This window comes from Drosophila mauritiana, chromosome 3L (genome assembly GCF_004382145.1).
Source record: "Drosophila mauritiana strain mau12 chromosome 3L, ASM438214v1, whole genome shotgun sequence".
NCBI lineage: Eukaryota > Metazoa > Arthropoda > Insecta > Diptera > Drosophilidae > Drosophila > Drosophila mauritiana.
The window spans coordinates 2,896,285-2,916,447 of NC_046669.1; the positions used below are offsets into that span (position 1 = coordinate 2,896,285).

The 20,163-nt window shown below is 42.7% G+C and overlaps 2 protein-coding genes across 2 annotated transcripts; both read left to right on the forward strand.

Moving 5' to 3' along the window:
- Positions 1 to 3,220: 3,220 nt before the first annotated feature.
- LOC117140844 (carnitine O-palmitoyltransferase 2, mitochondrial) lies at positions 3,221 to 5,684 on the forward strand. Its single transcript, XM_033303968.1, has 3 exons — positions 3,221 to 4,396; positions 4,458 to 5,252; positions 5,370 to 5,684. Exons 1-3 carry the CDS (start codon positions 3,333 to 3,335, stop codon positions 5,512 to 5,514), a joined length of 2,004 nt encoding a protein of 667 aa, XP_033159859.1. The 5' UTR covers positions 3,221 to 3,332; the 3' UTR covers positions 5,515 to 5,684.
- An 11,555-nt stretch (positions 5,685 to 17,239) lies between these two features.
- Positions 17,240 to 18,220, forward strand: LOC117140329 (actin-binding Rho-activating protein). The gene is made up of 2 exons (XM_033303179.1): positions 17,240 to 17,340; positions 17,400 to 18,220. Exons 1-2 carry the CDS (start codon positions 17,326 to 17,328, stop codon positions 17,922 to 17,924), a joined length of 540 nt encoding a protein of 179 aa, XP_033159070.1. The 5' UTR covers positions 17,240 to 17,325; the 3' UTR covers positions 17,925 to 18,220.
- The last annotated feature ends 1,943 nt before the right edge of the window (positions 18,221 to 20,163 follow it).

The following is a 20,163-nucleotide window of genomic DNA, read 5'->3' on the forward strand; positions in this document are numbered from 1 at the left end:
ACACACATTTAGTAATTGGTATACCCATTATTTTTTTTCTGTTTTGGGCCCTGATTTTTAAAGGAGGCGTTTCGCCACATGGTAGTAATCATTACTTTATTTTTGTAGCTCCTTAAACGGTTTGTGATTATCTTGGCATTGCTGTGCTGAGGGTCTTTAAGGTCTGTTTAAATGGCAGTAAAACTACTCGACAATTTCATACAAGCTGACTAATAATATTCACTATCACACTTTAATAAAGAATCGAAGATTTATAGATGCCCACGTTTACCAACATTTTGCCAGCATTCCAGAATGCCCCCGTATATATGCATGCCACACCCAAGGATATCAATAAACTTTGTGGCCAGCAGCTATTGATTGCTGGTGACATTGAACCTTGACATTGCTGCCTGGGAAAAGGATTCCCCAGCGATTGTTCCTGTGGCATATTAATTATGCTGCTGGCCATCGTGGCTCGTGGCTGGTCATAAATTAATGGCTCGGGTTCAGTGTCCCTAAAATTGCAGCAATTATCTGCATTATTTTCTTGGGGCATGCCAGGCAATTATGAAAATTAACATGTTTGTGCACAATGGCACACAAGAGCCACCAAATGTGGCAGCAAAAAGCTTTTACATATTCATCAGCCTACGAAATCTTCAAGGTCTCAAAAAGTGGGTGGAATCCAGTGTATTTCCTCGGTTTTCGGCGTGTGGGTTTTGACTTAATCTGCTTGCTTTATTTGTCATGCACGTCCAGGTTGGTGAAGTAAATTTGAATTTCCGCCCACCGCGCCAGCCTGCGGGGAACAAGTCGGGAAAAACAAGAGCGAATTTCCACAGACTTTCCACAGCGTGTCGCTCTTGTTTCCCAGCTTCGTCGTTTTTGCTTACATTTTGGCTACATTTGATTTAGCTTTTTAATCTGCATGCAATGTGCACTACTGTGAAAAATATGTAACAAATTTAAATTAAAAAAGGCAGAGTAATAAAAATAAATTCTAACTAGTAAGCTCAATTAACTTGTAGTATGTGCTTCTTGGAATGTATTGCAAAAAAAATAAAATAACACATGTTAAATAAATTGCACTGAATAATAGTTAGGCTATCCGCATGCCTATTTAAATATTTTAAAGGTAGCATAAACTCCAACAACTCGTACATCGCATTCCCATCCTACAGTGCAACCTCCTACAGTGAGGCCTGAGTTATTGCCTCCATTTCTTTGGGGCTGTCAACGCGGCCATTTGAGAGCCATCTCCGTTCTTCATGGCCATGTCAATGATTTGCTCGACTGGAATGCGGCATTTATGCTGAGCCATCTATGCAAATCTCCGTCTGCCCGAAGGTCGATCAAACCCAAACCCAAGCCCATTTGCCATTGTCATCATGGGGCAAATGGAATTTGCCAGTTAACTCTTCCATCTGGTCACCTCGTGCTATTGCCTGATTTTTACGCAGTTGTCAACCCGTCGAAAGCGACTTATTCGCCACACCTTTCAGGTGCAGAAAGACAGGAAGAAAGGAAGGATTCGAATCTGGATCCCCAGTCACGCTGTGCGTGCTGGAATGGTCAACAGTTTTATTGTCCGGCAAAGGACTCTGGAAACAAATGTTGATTTCTGCGCACAGAAAAAAAGGATGTTTTTAGAGGTTTTTTATGTGCTTTTACATCTGGCGGCGACAGTTGAAATTTTATAGTACCGTTGCTTGTTAATGAGTGTCGAGATTGTATGCTTTTTAAACACATTCAAGGGTCCTTAAATAGATTTTGTTATTGGCGGAGAAAAAAGTGGTAAAAATGTGTCACAAAGGAGCTCTTGTATATGCAGTTGGCGTTAAATCATTTAAATCTAACTTAGTTTTTACATTTTATATACCTCTTGTACTCAAAAACATTAATTCAATCGGTAGTAGTATGCAACATATTTCATTTAATCAAATTAATTTAAGTCCATGGTTTTATTTATTCCACCAGTTATTTAAAGTCGCATTCGGTCTTTAAAATGCGAGGGGCAATGGCAAAGCAATTACCCATCGATTTGTTCGATTCGGAGGCGCTCAAGTGCTTATGCGTCCTTTCACCTTTTGGGCCATGGCATCCTGGCGATTTTGGTCCGTGGATAAACAGCATTTTGTTTGCATTTGCGTGGCGTTTATTTGTTTGCCCGCTGTTGATGTCTGTCGAGGAGTTTGGACGACGAGGGTTTCCCGGGGCAGAAACAGATCCTCGGAGGGGTCAGGACATCTTGCAGACGTGGTGGGTCAAAGGCTCCTGGGGGTATTCTAACCGGTCACTGTTCCCAGGTGAGCCGGGAATAACACAAACGGCTTACTTAAATTACGGGGCTAAGAAAGAAATGAAAATGCGCATAAAATTTTTATACTTTGTCGAATTTCACGAGCGTTTCCCCCATCGATTCATCTTTGAACTTTGCAGTCGACGTTTGCGGAATATAATCCACTGCCCCTCAATTCCTCAAATTAAGTAAAGTGAGTAGGGGAATCCCCTTTTCCATTTAAATTTGCATAAGAGGCATCGGCGAATGAGGATGCGGATGAGGATGCGGATGGGTTGCAGTATAATTGGGCGAAGTGAAATTGCGTTAATATTTAACAAGCCAGAGAAAGTGCAAAAGCGAAGCGCATTAAATGCGGAAAAGGGATACGGAAACGTCGTCCTTCGGGGCAAAGTGCGAAATTATGCGGAATTCAGGGAGATCCGCAAACCCTTTGCTTTGCAAGCACGGCCCTCAAATGTTAAATGTTAGCCATAAGGTCAGCCAAATGTGAAACTCGAGCCGTGAAAGTAAAATGTTTGACCCCGAAGAGCAGCGCAGATTTTGAGTGGTAATTTAATATCTCATTATCGTCATTATTGTAATTCAATAAAATCATGACAATTCGAAATTTCGTGCCCGGCATGTTATTGCAAACTGATTATTGCAAATTCAATTTATAGTGCTATAAATGTTGAGAAACCAAATTTATTATAGGCAATTGGAATAAAAAAATATTAAACAAGTATTTTAAGCCAAAAAATATATTAAAGTTAAACATAATAATAATAAAAATCCGAAAAGATCTGCTTATCGTTAATTTCAAGCAAATACGATATTCGAATATCTTGGCGCCATTACAGTTACTGAAAAATACCAAAAATACCGTAAAAAAATACGTACGGTAACTATCGATGACGACGATCAGCTGTGATCATCGATGGCGAACAGCTGATCTAGCTCGCGAATTTTCAATTTGTTGTTGCACTTTCTGTTTTGGACTTTGAAACGTCGCCTCTCGAGTTTAAACAACAATAGTTACCCAATTTGGAAAGCCATCGAGTGGATAGCCATGTTCCGGACCCGGGTGCACCGTAATCTGTCGTGGATATCGACGAATTCGTCGAGGACAACGACCACTCATGGCCAGCACTACCAGTACCTGCAATGTTCCAAGCTGCCAACGCTTTACTTTCAGCGCTCCTTGCCGCGATTGCCCATTCCGCTGCTGGAGAACAGCTGTCGACGTTTCCTGGAGGCCACCAAGCCACTGCTCTCGCCGGCGGAGCAGGCGGAGACCCAGCAAACGGTGGAGCAGTTCCGCCAGGGGATCGGCATGGAACTCCATGCCAAACTCAAGAGCCATGATGCAGAGAACAAGCATACCAGCTACATCTCGCAGCCCTGGTTCGACATGTATCTGGCCGATCGAGCTCCCCTGCCCCTCAACTATAATCCGCTGCTGGTGATGAAGAGCGACACGCGACCGGAGTACCAGCAACAGGTGGTTAGGGCTACCAACCTGATCATCAGCTCGCTGCGTTTCTGGCGATCTCTGCAGTCGGATCTCCTAGAGCCGGAGGTGTACCACATGAACCCCAAGAAGAGCGACACTGCCAGCTACCGCCGGTGGATGAAGGTGGCTCCCAAAGCCTTTGCCACCTACGCGTCTTATGCCTTTAAGGCCTTCCCGCTGGACATGAGCCAGTACAACCGGCTTTTTGGCACCTCCAGGATTCCTAGGATCGGCAAAGACGAGCTGGTCCAGTCACCGGACGCCAAGCACATTCTGGTAATGCGACGCGGTCACATGTACGCCGTGAATGTGCTAGACTCGAGTGGATACATCGAGAGTCCCAGTGTGATTCTGGGTAGACTGAGGGCTGTGCTTAAACTGGATACAGATCGCGAGGCAGCCAGCGTGCCACTTGGTGTTCTGACCTCCGGACAGCGTGACGAGTGGGCCAAAACAAGACAGCAGTTTGTTAGCAACACCAAAAATGCCGATCTTCTGGAGAGAGAGGTGGATGCGGCTCTGTTCTGCGTTTGTCTGGATGGCGAAGAAGATGGAGTCTTTGACGAAAACCAGCAGGAGCCGCTCCTCAAGCATTTGCTGGCGGGAAAAGCGCAGAATCGGTAAGCAGTCGAAATTATGTAAAGCCTGCCTGATTCACAAAGCCATCCTGTTCTTATACAGTTGGTTCGACAAATCCATTTCCCTGCTTATAAGTGCGGATGGAACAACGGCTATAAACTTCGAGCACTCGTGGGGCGATGGAGTGGCTGTGCTTCGCTACTTTAACGAGCTCTACAAGGACACTTTGAAGCAGCCGTTTGTATCCACGGAGACAGTTCACACTCCCGCCGAAGGCGATTTTGCCAACGTGCGGCCCATCAACTTCGAGATCGACGATGCCACAAAGGCGGCCGTTTCGGAGGCTTATAATAAAAACGCCAGCATTGTGGATAATCTGGACATGAATCTGCTGAAGTACCCACACATCAACAAGCCCACATGCAAGCAGTATGGCCTGAGTCCGGACTCCATCATTCAGCTGTCCTTCCAGCTGGCTTATCGCCAAGCCTACAGTGGCTATGTGGGCAGCTACGAGTCCTGCAGCACATCCGCCTTCCGACACGGTCGCACCGAAACGATGCGACCGTGCACCAACGCCACACGGGACTTCTGTGAAGCTATTCTCCAGCCGGAGAGGAGCAAGCCCAGCGCCGGAGAGCTCCGAGCGATGATCGACAATTGCAGCAAGGTGCATGGCCAGTTAACCAAGGAGGCGGCTATGGGCCAAGGCTTTGATCGGCATCTCTTTGCCCTCCGGCACACGGCCCAAAAGGAGGGAATACCAATTCCCGATCTCTATGAGACTGAGGCTTACAAGCGCATTAATAACAACATCATTAGTACCTCAACACTGGGATCAGATGCCCTGCTAGCGGGTTCCTTTGGTCCGGTGGTCAAGAACGGGTTTGGAATCGGGTAAGCCGACTGCCTGTCGAGATTGGGTATTTGAATATACAAATGCAGCATCCATTTTTCAAGTTGCCTCGACCAATTGTTCAATAGCTGACAGTTGATAACACATTACTCTTTCAGCTATTCGATTCAGAACGATTTTGCCGGCGCCATTGTCACCACGTACAAAAACCAGGCCGATGGGAAGGTGTTCATAGACAGTCTGGAATCGGCATTTGATAAAATTTGCGCTGTCATCCAGCAGAGCAGCAGTAGCAAGAAGTAGGAGGAAATCCTGAGGAGTCCGACCCCGAATCCAATGAATATGGCTTTAACGTAACAGGGAGATTTATTTCGATGCTTTTATATTGTATCCCATGTGTCTGAATTGCAATATCTTATTCCTAGCTCTACAATTTATAGATTATACACTGAAAACATTCTACCCCATCTAAAGCATCTGTGTCTTTGCTTTTATCCCCGCTGCTTTAATGGCTTTTGCGGCTGATGGGATAATAAATTGGCTAACATATTGTTGGGATGCTGCTGGCATGACATTTGCAATTGAATACGAGATATAATTTACGATTTAAAACAATGCTAAAAAAACTTTAAAGTAAAGAGATGTGTCTGTGCAATTCCTGCACAACCTAAAATCGAATAGGTCTGGTTAAAAGCATTTAAGATTATTTTGCGTAAGAAAATGTTTTTTTAAAGAAAACATCTTTCGATCCTTTGTTTTCCTAAGTAAAATCAACACACAGAACGGTGCATGGCACGAACCCTTTTGAGTTGGTTTAACTATTGAGTCTCCTCTTAAGCATGCGTAAACTTTGACCTTTCATTGTCACTTAAGTTAAACAATATGTGTGCCCACGCACACCCTGTTCCCAACTAGTTTATCCCGGAGTAAATGGGGGAAAAACCCTTGCATTAAGCAGTTTCTGATTAAAGGTTTCCCACACGCTGACCCAGAAAACTTGGCCACCAACCCTTCGGGCCAAGTTGTTGCCTTTCGATTTGTGTCAGCCGCACACGTCAATCGCGAACTCCGCCTAAACATGGCCAAAAGTTTATCAAAACGTTGCCTTTTGGGCTGGGAACGGAGATGTCGCTAAATGTGCTGACATTATCAGTTGATTTATCGTCAAATTTTGTGCCAACTGGCGTGGCGTTGTAAAAATTAATTAACTTGCTCGCCGAGTCTTCCTGATACGTACACGATTCCGCCTTAATGGGCGGCATTAAAAATTAAAAAGGAGACATTCCCGCGGCGGAGAGGTCATTAAAGCCAAGTAGACTCTTCTGCCAGTGGCGGACAATTAAAAACATATTAAACTGACGCGCTGGAAAGGATGTGCATGTGGATGTGGCTGTGGATGCGCAGTCTGTGTGTGGGAGGATGTGGGTCGATGATAAATGGGCGGTCGCCAGGATTTAATATTGCGCATACGCCGCCGACGCCCGGCAGCTCATTAAATTATTCAAAAATGGGACTCCACTGCCCGTCCGTCCAGCTGGCTACATAGTTGTGGCATTATATGTATCCTAGTACATCATCCTGTTGGTCCATTGTGCTGCGGCATGCGACATGTGGCTGCGATAAAATGCCCTGACGTGAATCGCCTGCTGATGAGTTTCTGGCTCAGAGCGCCGTTTAACTTTCCACTTCTTAATCAAAATTGCGTTGAAAGTCAGAGGTCCGAGAACGCGAGGATGGAAATCAATAATTGTTCTCCTAATTCAATATTAATATTTAATTTTCGCTTTCTCGCTGTGTTAAAGAACTCATCATTAGGCCGGGCATCTGTTGCCAAACTTTTCCTGGGCAAGGGCTGCCCGCAAATTGATTTATGGGTTCCACCCGGGTGGTGGAAGCCCCCCTGGATTTTAGCACTTGTCTTTTGTTCGTGGCAGGCAGCTTCAATTTGCGGCAGCAATAATATTTGTTCGACCACAGCAACCGCACGACCGCAAGGCTGTTAGCAACTTCTCAGTGTCCCAGACCACCGGCCACAGTGCGTATGCGTAATCTTGGTCAACCTATTGCCGCATGTTAATGCACTTGGGCCAAAGACAAGCCGCACTTCCGCACCACGGGCTAATGAGCAATTAATATGGAAATCAGTTTTGGCCATTACAAGGTGCCTGGCCAATTATGTTGCGAACTGGTCCGAATTAATGGCCAGGACATGTGGGAACGTGTCGGGAAATTACAACTGCCCGTTGGTCATAGGGTCTTCCGGAGTTAGATTTTATGCTCCAATTTGTAATGAGTTACAATGAGTCCTTTGATACAGGTACTCGAATGTGCTCTGTATTCAGTTGGCAATTGTCATGACTAAAATTAGGCTGACCGTAATTTGGTTATGGTAACTCGGCTAAAAGTACTTAAGTAGCCAACAACACCGTTGAAATAATTACCAGTTTTTCTCCCCCTTATTTTCAATAATGGATTATAGTCTTAAAGGCTCTCGAATATCAAAGTGTCAGCTACTGGAAACGACGTCTTAAGCTCAGCCGCAATTTTTCAAGGCATCCTTGTGCGTCCTTGTGTAATTAACATCGGATTTATGAGCAATTCATGGAAAATGTCTGCACAGGTGTCTGAAAAAGTACTTGAAACTCAATTCAAGCAGCTCGTGCTTGTGTTTAGCATTCAAGTTAATTGGTATTGCCGCAGGACATTTGGTGAGACATGAGCGCAAACAATGAGCTGACCCTATAAATGCCAAAAGCAAAGCAGAATAATCATTTCTAATTGCCGGTAATTATTTACAAAATTAACAAATAGTCAATGAGCCAGCAGCGGAAACGAAAGCCAAAGGAAAATTAGCACAACAAAATTGGTGAAAATATATTTCTTTTGGGAAAAACAAGAACCAAGAAATGTGCCAAAATGAGGTAAAAACTATTTGAGTTCGTTTTCTGGCTATTGATTCACTTTCCGATGGTTGGATGTCAGCCAGTTTTTCCGAGAGAGGAGAACAAAAAATTCAACTTGAGGTAGTCGGATATTGGGTACATTTGTTTATAAACATTTTGGTAAACAAAGGTAATTTAAAAAAAAGCCGAACGAAAGATAAAAGTAAATAAATATGGGGAGAACAACAATTTTATAGTTACACATTATTTCGACTTAGGCAAAGAAAATAGAAATAAAAGCACAACTTATAAACATTCAAACTTTTGGCAGCTACTTTGAATGTATAAGTAGCGAAAATCAAAAGTGATTGTTAATGTTTATGACATTAGCAGGTAATTAATTGCATGGAAACGCAAAAACGATTTAAAATCGGAAATTTTCATAATAATTGAACGGAAACTGTTCTTGACTGTGTGGACATTGGGTGAACATTGTTATAATTTTGTAGGGACTTACATATATAAACAATTTTAATTGGATGTGTAGTATTTATTTTAGAAAAATAAAAATCAAAAGAAGGTCCATAAGTCGGCAACATTTGAGTATAAACATATCCCTTAGCGTCATGTGGCCAAGACACTTGTTGTGTGCGCCGTTGCGGGATAAATGCAAATGTTTAGGGACACGGCCAACGGCGCGTATGAGTCATTTTTAATTAAGATGTCAGTCACACAATGGTCCTTAGGCTCGTGCCCTATCTGCCCGGCAACTGGAGCATGTATCTGCCGCATCCTGGACGATTAACCCCATGCAACCACGTGGCAGCCAAGGGGCCAAGTCAATTAACTTGAGCCACAAAGCTGGCCATTGTTGCGCAACTCGAGTCAGGACGAGTCTATTGTGCCTCGTCACACATGTGGCATACTTGTTTACATTTCCACATGCCCTGTGCCACAGTTTTATTATCATCGTGAGCTCATCACTCAGTGAAACTTGAGTCCTATTCGCTGGAGCCAAGGAAGCGGAAGCCACGCACTCAAGGATGTGCCCCACCTCCTCCCTGGCGGAGGTTAATTCAATTTACTGCCTCGTATGCCTCAAATTTTTGTGATTGTCTCGGCACACACACGTCCAATTGGAGCAGCCATTCGGAAATGCAATTTACCACCAAACGCGAAAAAGTTTTGAATACTTCTGCCCGCCCCGAAACACTCGCGCATTGGCGCCAAAAAGTTTCACAATTCACTGGGGCGAAAGTGCTCAGAGCTCAACGCTCCAGCCGGAAGGATCTGGCTCATAGAGTATTCATGAAATTTTAGTTGCCATTTGCTTGTGCCCACACCCTGTGATTTAAAGCTTTGCGTGGCATTTGAGATACTTTGCTTTCTCGATTTCATTGGATTTATAAGGCAATAAATACAAATTTTTGAAACAAGCTAAACTCACTTCAGTTATTATTTATCAGTTATTATTCAACACGAAAACATAATGGATGAAATCCATTTCATAATTTTTAAATATAAAGAGCTTAAAGATTGAACATCTTGTGTTCATCCCATTGACTACAAAATAGTTTACGCAATACTACTAACATGACAATTCATCTCTGTTCATCCCTGAGTTTCCGCCCAAGCTATATATAGTTTCATGTATCTGAGACCACAGCAAACGAGCGCCAACTTCAAAGCAACATTTGATTTATGGACAATGGAAATGTCTGAGCCCAAGAACAGGCGACAGCCAAATGGGAGCTGGCTTCGAGCAGAAGTTATGATGGCCCGAAGCGACTCCGCCATTTCCCCCCTCAAGTGCGTAACTTTCCATTTGGAGTACGGCTATATAAAGAAAAATTTTGCAATTACGTCTAGTAAATTATTTACATTGCAATCATAGCCGAATACTTTACTTTACCACTACAAAAATAGTACTATGCAGCTAAGTAGTTAAATATAACGTTAGGAATTAAATTATGAAATTTCTTGGCTCATCATGGCAATATTTTTCCCCAGTGTATCCGGCTGAGTTGCACGTAGAACACTCACATTCTCGTTGGCTTGCCAACTTTACGGCCGGTAAATGGAAGGGGGCGTGGTCCGGGGGCAGTGGGCCGGCGAATAAACAAAAAAACACATTGACCTCGCCCAAGAATATTGCAAGCCATGCAATAATTCTGCTACTGGCCTTTATGAGGCAGTTGTGTTTCGTCTGGCCGGGATTTCATTACTCCAGCGTATCCTTTATAAAAGGGAAAGCCTGGCACCCTGGAAAACTAACCAAACGTGCGGAAGTCACATTTTCTCGAAGGTGAGGGGTGGTGGGTATCTGGGTCAAGTGTCTCGTATTTCATTGTAGTAATTACATTTCGCTTTGCCTCTGGCTGCGTTTTACCCAGAGATCTGGAATTTCAACCGTTTTGGCCTTGTCAAGCTGGGAAAATGTGATTTTGCCATCGCTCAGTGCAATGGAAATGCAGCTGACAGGGAAAATATGGATAGTGGTGGTGGTGCTGGTGGTGTGGGTGGTGCCGATGGGAATTGATTTTACAACCGCGGCGACCGAAATCCGCAAACATTTTCGCATCGAAGTCACAATTGCCACACACTCGTGCCGCGAGTATATTGACCTTCGGTCCGAAGGACCCTCCTCTGGCCACGTCATTATCGACTGCCTCCGCTGGCCAAGAAAATAGGGACTAGCATGTTTTCGCCATAAAGCAGCAAAGCGGGTTTTCCTGTTAGCCATCGACAACACCACCACCTTTTCCCCACCACGAGCTCTGCCATTGTTGTCGTCTCAACTCGCTGGCAAGTGATGTGTGCAAAGTGGAGATGACGCACACGCCCCGTCCGCCGCTCGCGAAACAAGGCCAGCTGCAGCTAAACGTTGCAGGCAATTAACCGTTTAATTTGAAGGCAGTGTCTCTAACCCGTTTTGGAAAACGGAAAATTCTATTTCAAGAAAGCTAATCAAGGCTTCAACTCAAATTTGTGCACAGCAGGAAAACAGGACCGTAGGCTAACTTAAAAATTATTTCGGCTTATGATTTACAGCTTCAGGCTGATTATACTTAATTTTAATGCTTGTTTTAAATAATTATTAATGCTTTAATGGCTTTGCTGACTGATATTTATTAACCCCGCAAAATTCAGTGGCTTCTTCGTTCTGACATTGTTATACTTTGCTAATTTTTTCCTTTGTGTAGACTATTTTTAGAAGGGAATCGGTGTGGAAGAGCCTTATCCTGGCAGCCGGAATACTAGGCAATTTGCATAAATTTAACATGAATCAATGCTGCACGGGGTGGGGGGAAAAGCGGAACGGAGCGGAAGGAAAAGCGGGCGGGAAAGCCAGACGGGGGAACCATAAAACGGCGAAAGTAGGGAAATGCGTGAGAGAACAATGAATGAATGATTCAAACACACAGGGTGCACACACATACATACATACACTTCTACATAGGCAGTTATGAGAGGGCGTGAATGGCCTACGCCTAAATAAATCAATAGGGAAACCAGCCACAGCGCGTAAATTAAGCCGAGGAAAATTGAAGGAAAATTGCAGTGCGCCACATAAAAGCAGCCAGCCATTTTCATAGCCGGCGAAAATTTATGCAGATGCGATGAGGTATCCCTAATACCCGTGTAATGCCAGCTAATTTCGAATATGTCTGACTGAATGTGAACTTCTATAGCAAGAAAGCATATTAAATCTAGCAATTGCAGAATTTAGGCTTAATAAATGACGCTTAAATGTTCAATATTCCAGGAAGTGCAAAACATTAAAACATATTTAAATTAAATGAACGTAAATTCCAGTTTATTAAGCTAAACGGAAACTGTTAGTCATTTTTAATTAGAAGAACAAATAAAATTTTTAATGGAAAGTACTTAATATGAATCATCTAATAAATATTAATTACATATCAACATATCAATAATCAACATATATGATTACGTAGGAAAAAATGCATAAATTAATTTGCAAAACCAAATCAAAACAGCTTGTAGCATTAAATATTTAACAAGGGCTTTTTTCAATTTTTTTAATTGCCTAACAGTAATTAAATTCTATTTATGATTTGATTGCATTCAATTCAATTACAGCTTTTGCATTTGAGAGTATAAAAACATGAACATTGTGAGTACAATTTCGAATAACAAATTAGTGCCTCTCTAAAACGTTTTTATGGATGAATTGTTCACAGCGATATGTTCCTTATTTATGTGGATATGTTAGCTTTATTCGTTTCTCAAAAAGCAGTTCCAAGTTTATTTCCCACTAAAAATCTTATGTCATCTTGTTTTAGAATGTTACAATGCTGCTTGAAATTCATTTGAGGTTCAGTTACATAACAATAAATTATGATTTTTTTATTATTTTGAATGAGACCAGTTGATAGCCACTTAAGAGTTACATTTGGCATGACCTTGAGCATGATTTTACCCTACCTAAAAGGGTAACCTCGAATTTTGTACATTTCGCTTACTAATTATAAGACTTAATTCTTCAGATAAAAGATTTTTAAGTCTCTGCTATATATGACTAGACCATAATTCAGGTTAAAGAACTTATTAATATTAGGACAATATTTTCGAAGTTTTGTAAGACTTCAACTTTAAAGGACTCGTTCGTTCTACTTCGCTTTTGACGTCATGTTGTTTATGGTATCTCATAACTACGGCCTGCAAGTCGGGACCCCGAATATCCATAATATTTTCTGGGCTGTTATTTTTGCTGCTATTTCTTGGCCTTTGGGAGGCGGCGCAGTTGGAATTTAAATATGTAATTAAGTCCGCGGGACAAGGGGCTAGGAAAATGGCCAAGGAAAATCGCTCGTTGCTGGGCAACGCATATTAAAATGAGTTTTTATTCCCATTTCCCTTCGCCAAGCTAAGGGGGGCCAAAAATAATTTGTGGCTCGTCGATGACCGCATGGCACTAGGCTAATGAAAATTAAATTGAATTTGCGGCTGCCCGTTATAATGGAACCCAATGGCCACATGATTGGGTCGCAGTTGCGTGCAAATCATGGCCGCGATTAAGTGCAAATGAAGCCTGATTAATTGCCAGCCGATTGCAGCGCCCTCCTTCCAGCCCTGGAATTATAGCCACAAAGATCCGCTGGCCCAGTGCAAACAAAAGGCCAGCAAATGTCATATTTTACGTCCACTTTTGCTGGCCTTGGTCCGCCATTGTTCCGGTGGCACGCATAAAAAGCCAAAGTTGCGACCATGAAAATTCATAGCTAGACCGACATTTTACTTGCTGCTGGTTGGAATATTAGTGCTGGATAGCAGGAATTCAATATAGCCCGGCGTAGGAGGTTTTTAATAAGCTGAAACAAAAATTTTAGTCTAGCACAAGCCATTTAAACATTAGCTTAAGGAGCACATCACAAAATCAAGAAATAAAAGTTATCTATACCCCATTTATAAATGTTTTGGATATTAAAAGAAGCATTGAAACATTGAACATAAAACATTTATATTTACTCCACATGACCGGATTTTATTTAAATACAAAGTAGTTAAAAAACTTCAAACATTAATCCTTTAAGCTAGATGACCTACTTTACATACTATCATAAATTGCAGCTACTAAAAATAATATAAAATATTAAACGCGTGAGCGCATTTGGTTTGGCCATAATATTTTTGTGCAGGTTTTTATTGGCTTTTCCTAATTCGAATTGATGTAAAGTATTAAAAAATCAAGTTGTAATGGCCCATAAAAATATGAAAACGCATATACAAATTTCTGTATGGACGGGTTTACAGCTGAAGTGTTTCAAAAGCTGCAAACTACCCGTATATAAGCTCATTGGATTCTGCCGATTGGCTTAAAGGCTTTCGCGTTCATTGGCAGGTCATAAAACCCTTGGCAACAACAAGGCCAACAGTGTGTCAATAAAAGTGTCAATCAAATCAATGAAACAGGCTAGCAATTTTTCATGCTCCCAAGCACATACACTATGCACAGAGAGAAAATTCGCGAAGCAGCAATGTTGCTTTCCAACTATTTTATGGGAAACAAAGCCAAGTACATATAATGTAAGATACACAAAGAGCACACCAACTCCAATCAAGAAAGTTATCCCTCTTTAAGTTGTTTTTTTTTTTTTGCAGTGCATCACCCATACACTTACACATTTCAGGCACCGGCTGTTGCATATTTTTTGGGGGGAAAAACTAGAGCTATCACAACAAAAGGACATAAAAACATTGTGGCAATGCTCGCCCCTTTTTTTCCACTTCATGTTGACTTGACTAATTTTTTGTGATCGAAGTTTGGTTTATTTCGATTGGGTTTTTGTTTTTTTTCCGAGGTCATCAGCTGTCTGTTGTGCTGGCGAAAGTTGATTTGATTTTCGGCGACCGTTCAGTGCACATCGGTGATATTAAACGCTCTGATTATGACAGACTAGGCCAAAAAGGCCATAAACCAGACCCTGGCAGCTGCCAAATGAAGCTGAAAAAATGCAACGACCAGATGTCCCCTTTGGGTTTTTCGTATGCAAAAGGAAAATCCGAAGCGGAATGCGTTCATTTATCAAACTTTGACTGGAGCCAGACCGAAGGAAAACACAAAATAAATCGCTTTGTCGTTTCGGCCAAAAGTTATAAATGACACAAATTTTGAGGGCCAAGTCGAATAGCTTTGTCTTCGTTTAGTCGAACAGTGAAATGGGTTAGAGAAAGGATATACTATGTACGTACACCGAACAACGGAGTTGAAACCTCGAGCGATGATCGCAGGATATTAAACAAGTTGAGGGTCCTTTGAAAAAAACCAAAAAACAGGTGTTAACCGCAGACCATATAAATTTGTCTCTCGCTCAATGAAAACGGCGAATTAGGCAGCAATTTGTAAATCCAATGCTCACCCCGAAAATTTATTGCCAAACGTGCCGCACATAAAATTCACCCAGCCAAGACAGTTTTCCCTCACTTCTTCTCTTGGTTTCTTTATATTTTTTGTTGCATTTGCGGAAAATTGTTTTACATTACAGCCAGCTTCAAATTGAATAATGCGTCGGGGATTTTCTTGGGGGCCAATACAAACAACACATAAATTCTTAGGGGCCATATGCAGACATGGTAGGTTCTTAAGTGCCTCTTGACAAAGGGGCGGGGCTTGCCAAACTGCCACTGACACATCTTCGGTCGGAAAATGCAACTGGAAATCGGTCGGGAATAGCAAAAACATATGGCGAAATGGCGGAAGTACGAGCATCTTGTCGCTCTGACAGATGGCGGGGCTTAGTTACAGCTAGTGGTGGCAAAGGATTCACATTTATGAGACAAGTATGCGGCATTTTCAGCTTAAAGAAACCAAGTATCTGAGGAAAATCCCTAGTGTAGATCTTTCTATTCTAACTACATTAGTAACGTATGTAAAGCAGCAAGAAAAGTTCTTTTGGATAGTTTATCTTTATAAGCATGCTTTAAAATACGAAAGTACTAAAGAATATACTTTAAATTTTTGTTTAGTAGTGGAAATGGGCTTCATGGGTACCCATCCCATCACTAATGAAAAGCTGTTGCCCCTTGAACCTTTCAGAAATACCCTATCATTGGGTGGTAAGCTGCTCTACAAATATTTCCTTTCGTTGCTGCAGCATTTGAAAGGTGGTTGGGTGGGCAAACACAGACTTCAAAGCTGTGGAAAGTCGGTGTGCTGGACTGCCAGAAATAAGCTGCTTTGCATGAAGTTTGCCCTGTGCCCACTTGATTTCATTTGTCATGCCGAGCCATAAATAACTAAAGGCTAAGAAGAGGCGCCAAACGTTAATCACAGCAAGTGGAGGAAATCAAGAACAGACAACGGACCTGTGTCGAATTCGGAGGGAAAATCAAGGCAAAGCGGGGGAAAGTCCGGGAAACACCCGGTCAACACCACTAACCAAAGTCAACGTCTGACGCCAGCATTAATTGCGCATTAATGTTTATTGCTTAACGGATGTGGAAGTGGCGCCATTTTGCCATTTGTCTGTTTTGTTTCACGTCCTCCGCGCTTCCACCACGCTTTTCCTCCAGTGGAGAGGAAACTGAAACAGAAAAACCGCCGGAATACAGTTTTGATACCCTTCGAGGAAAGTCCTCGCTTAAAGCGTGATTTAACTTAATGCTTATTCGACGGAACTATTGCTTCATGCCCTCGGAAAGAAAATAATTGGATTGGCAGATTGTGTGACAGAATTTAATTGGAGCCTCCCGAGGCGGAGGGTATTATAGATTTTATTGGTTTTGCTTGGGGCCACAATCTTGCTGGCTTTAACTAATGGTAATCCGAAGCTCTACGCTTGAACAGCACTTCAAGTTAGCTTTTTCTATTATTTCCTTCATTGAAAATTATGTTGTTCGATATAGTGAATAAACAATCGTTTTAAGTGTACATGACATTTTCCAATTTGAATTCTGATGGAATTAAAAGTATATTAAGCCCTCGACTTGTGCTATTCGAGATTAGCTTTTATTATCTCGTAGCTTTCAATTCCTCGTTTTGTTTCATTAATTTCTCGCCATTCCTTTTTTTTGCTACCACTCGGTCTCCCTGTCTCTGGGAAATTTGTTTTGTATTTCCGGCTGCACTGAGCTACAAATACTTCCGGCGACTTGCGCGCCATTCGAGGCTTAAATTTATGGAGCTAGTTTGCGAGCTGTTTCCGCCGCATTTGCCACATGGCTGCCACAGCCTGTGGAGTTGGCTTAAGGCTGCACTAAAATCCAGCGAGTGGGTGGACTCGGATGTGGGTGTGGATCTCCCGGGGGGTTGGGAATTTAAAGCGACACATTGATTGATTATCCCTGGGCAAACTCGCGTCTGAATCTGAATCCTTTGATGCGGCTTGGAATTCATGCGATCCCTAATGAGATGCGTGTGTTTGCATCCATGTGGCTCGAACAATCAGCAGTGGAATGATTGAACGCAAAAAGAATCCACGTACTGTACCCAAGCATTTAAAACTGCCAATTATCCCTTTAAGTTACTAAGCTATCTGTTGCAACTAAGCTACATTTAAAGTTAGTTAATAAGTTTCCCATTAATATAATTAGAAATATGCTCCAGGGTAATAATATTTTCATAGCTTAAATAAGCATGTTGACCACACTTTTGACACCTGGCTGAAATGTTTGGTTCCCAGCTGGACACACAGTAGGCTTGCCTGCGGCTCGACACTGACAAACATTTTCGGCAAACAACCGTTCAAATTTCCAGCATAATTATAAAATGGCTGAAAGTCAGGTGAGTGGTCAGCGGCTTGATTCGCCAATTACCTTTGACCCTTGAAATGCAAAATGCAGGATTCGTCGGTCTCGTCACGCATCACGCTCTTTAACCAACAAGCTGAGCAGCATAAAAACTGGATGATGATAAACCCCTTCGCCCATTACAACGTGAACGAGATGCCCAAGAGGACCTTTCCAGAGGAGGAATACGGCAGAGCTCCGGCGGGCAGTCTTTCCGAGCAGAGATCCTTGCAGGCGAATGTCCGTGCTCTGGAGGAGATCCTCCAACTATGCGATATGATACAGAAATCCGGTCGTGATGATCCTATTGATGGGAGAAAAGTACTAGCTTTCGGGCAGCTATTTGAAACTTACAACGATATATCCGACAAATTGCTTGCCACTCTGTTGGGTGCCCGAAAGTATGGATTCGTGGACTTCAGCGGGGAAACCCTTTTTCAAGGTCGTGATGACACAGAACCCGTCCGCCTGCTTCGTCCCTTTGAGGAGCTCCAAGCCGAAATCATTGCCAAGGTCGCCGATCTGCGCTGCGATTTCACTGAAAAACCGGAGGAACCGACTCTGCTTCGCAAGGATTAGGTGATGTTTTCTGCTTAAAAATGGGCCAGAAACTGTCATCTACCTTTGACCCGTTTCAAAACCACGCGCACGTGTTCGCCTCTGAGCCCTTTTGCTAATTGAATTAAAGTCTGGGTACCTGGCCAAAAGGCTTTTAACCAACAGCGAAAACCCGCCAATCCCATCACGTATACGACAAGAGGGCCCTCTCGCAAACACCTGTCGCTGTGGTTTTTTAATAACACACCACCCCTGCGATTGTTTTACCTCCAGGAAATAAACAAATTATAGCCGACTTAGTTGAATTCCTTCACTCAGCTGACAAATTATGTTGAATTATTCGAGTAAATGGGAAAGCGGTAAGTCTTTTGCTTTCTTGGCAATTCACTTGATGGGCGATAAGCGCGTTAGCACATTGTGAAAAAGTATAAAGGTGTTTTTTGTAATATAAGAGTTTTTCCCCTCAATCATTAAGATATATATACCTTAAAATAAAATTTGGGTCTTAAAGTTCCTCTTTAATGGTATACCCTGCTGGAATTTATTTCAAATTAAACGCGTCATGATGTTTCCGCCCACTGTTTAAAGGGCGAAAATTCCGCTGGAGCGTGGGCGGTCGTGTAATATGCCGCTGATTTGATTTAACGATGAATTGAACACGCCCCCAGACTGCGCCATTGATTCCTCACCTCAATCCCGGCCAGAAACATCAATTTTCGAGCTCTAAAGCCTCACACTGGCATCAAATGATTGAATAATGAAGAGGGAATGGATGAGTTCCCGCTATTTGTGACACATAATTATGATGGAGCGAATGAATGCGGGCGGAATGGAAGGAAATGATCTAAAATAAACATGTTTCCATGTTTTGGAGCCTGGCGAAAAGAAGGAAAATCATGGCGGGGGTTAAATGGAATTTGTTATGCAAATGTCATGACTCGGCTCGTTGCGCACAACATCCGTTTGCCATTTTTCCTACTGCCAACTCGTGGCGGAAGGCCCAAATGTGGAGCCACAAAAGGGCAAAAACCAGAAGCCACCCAGTGGGTGACTCAGAGAATTGTTCGATGTAGGTGCTGATTGTTCGGCTCGAAAAATGGCTTCGGTCCTGCGGGTGAACTATGTGTATATGGTTCCGGTTGAATCCCTCCCACACACACGCCAAGTTGTCCCAGCCAAAGGTAAATAAAAGTAGACCAAAGCAAAGCGAACGAAAAAATATTGTGGTCACAGGAGTTAACTTTTTTCCTGAACTCGATTTGCAGCGGCACTTGTGCTTTATTTATTTATTTATGTGAAAATGTGTGTAGATTTCTAAGCGCTTATGAATTATTGACTTTATACTCACCCGCGTTGGGTACACTTCATATATGATTTTAGAAGCCTTAAATGCTCTCTTAACAATTATTAATATTGCATATGTACTTATTAAATTTAAATACGCTTGTGGTAGACTCTTAACAACAAAATTAGGGTATTTTATCCGCTAGCTACTCAAATCTTTGAGCCACCTCAGAACCTTCGCTTAAAACTTTAACCACAATCTTTCTTGGCGGAGCTCCCTAAGCTAAACATCCTTGTAATTGTTATGGGCCACTTCTGGTAATTGCAGTTTCATAAAAATAAATTCCGTATAATTTTTCCCGCCCATCTCAGGGATGCAGCTTAAGTTTCCCAGCTCATTTGAGGCTTTTCACCCAGCGGAAACCCTTTTGAGCAAGTGGCTTTCCCGCTGCGCGCGCCTCCTGACGTCTTGGATTTCCGTCAAAACTTGTAGCTGATTTATGGCCAACTTGGTGGCCGTCAAAGGACACGCCGCTAGCTCGGGTAAGCTGAGCCACATCCGCTTCCGTCGGCGCCACAGGCGCAGTCCCAGAGGACTCGCCCACAACAAGGTAGTAAGCCATCCTTGATTAGCCGCCAAAGGTCGCAGCGCAGTAATGCAGTGGTTGATAAGAGGCCGCATCATAAAACTGTCATTTGCCGGTTGATAAGAGCGGCGCGTGCGGCACCAGCTGCCCATCAGCTGGGAGGTCAATCCGGGTTATTTCTGGGTCAAGTGCCGTTTCGACATGCGAATGGCCACGAGCCACTCTCGCCTGGTTTACCTGTATAAAAATGGTGAATTCGGCTGGAATACCAGATAAAGACATTTCAAATGGAAAAAATCTGAAAATTGTTCAAGCCCTGTAACAATTGATTTAAGTGTAATCCAAAGGTTAATTAAAGCTAAGCACGTTTTCGACATCACCTACTAACT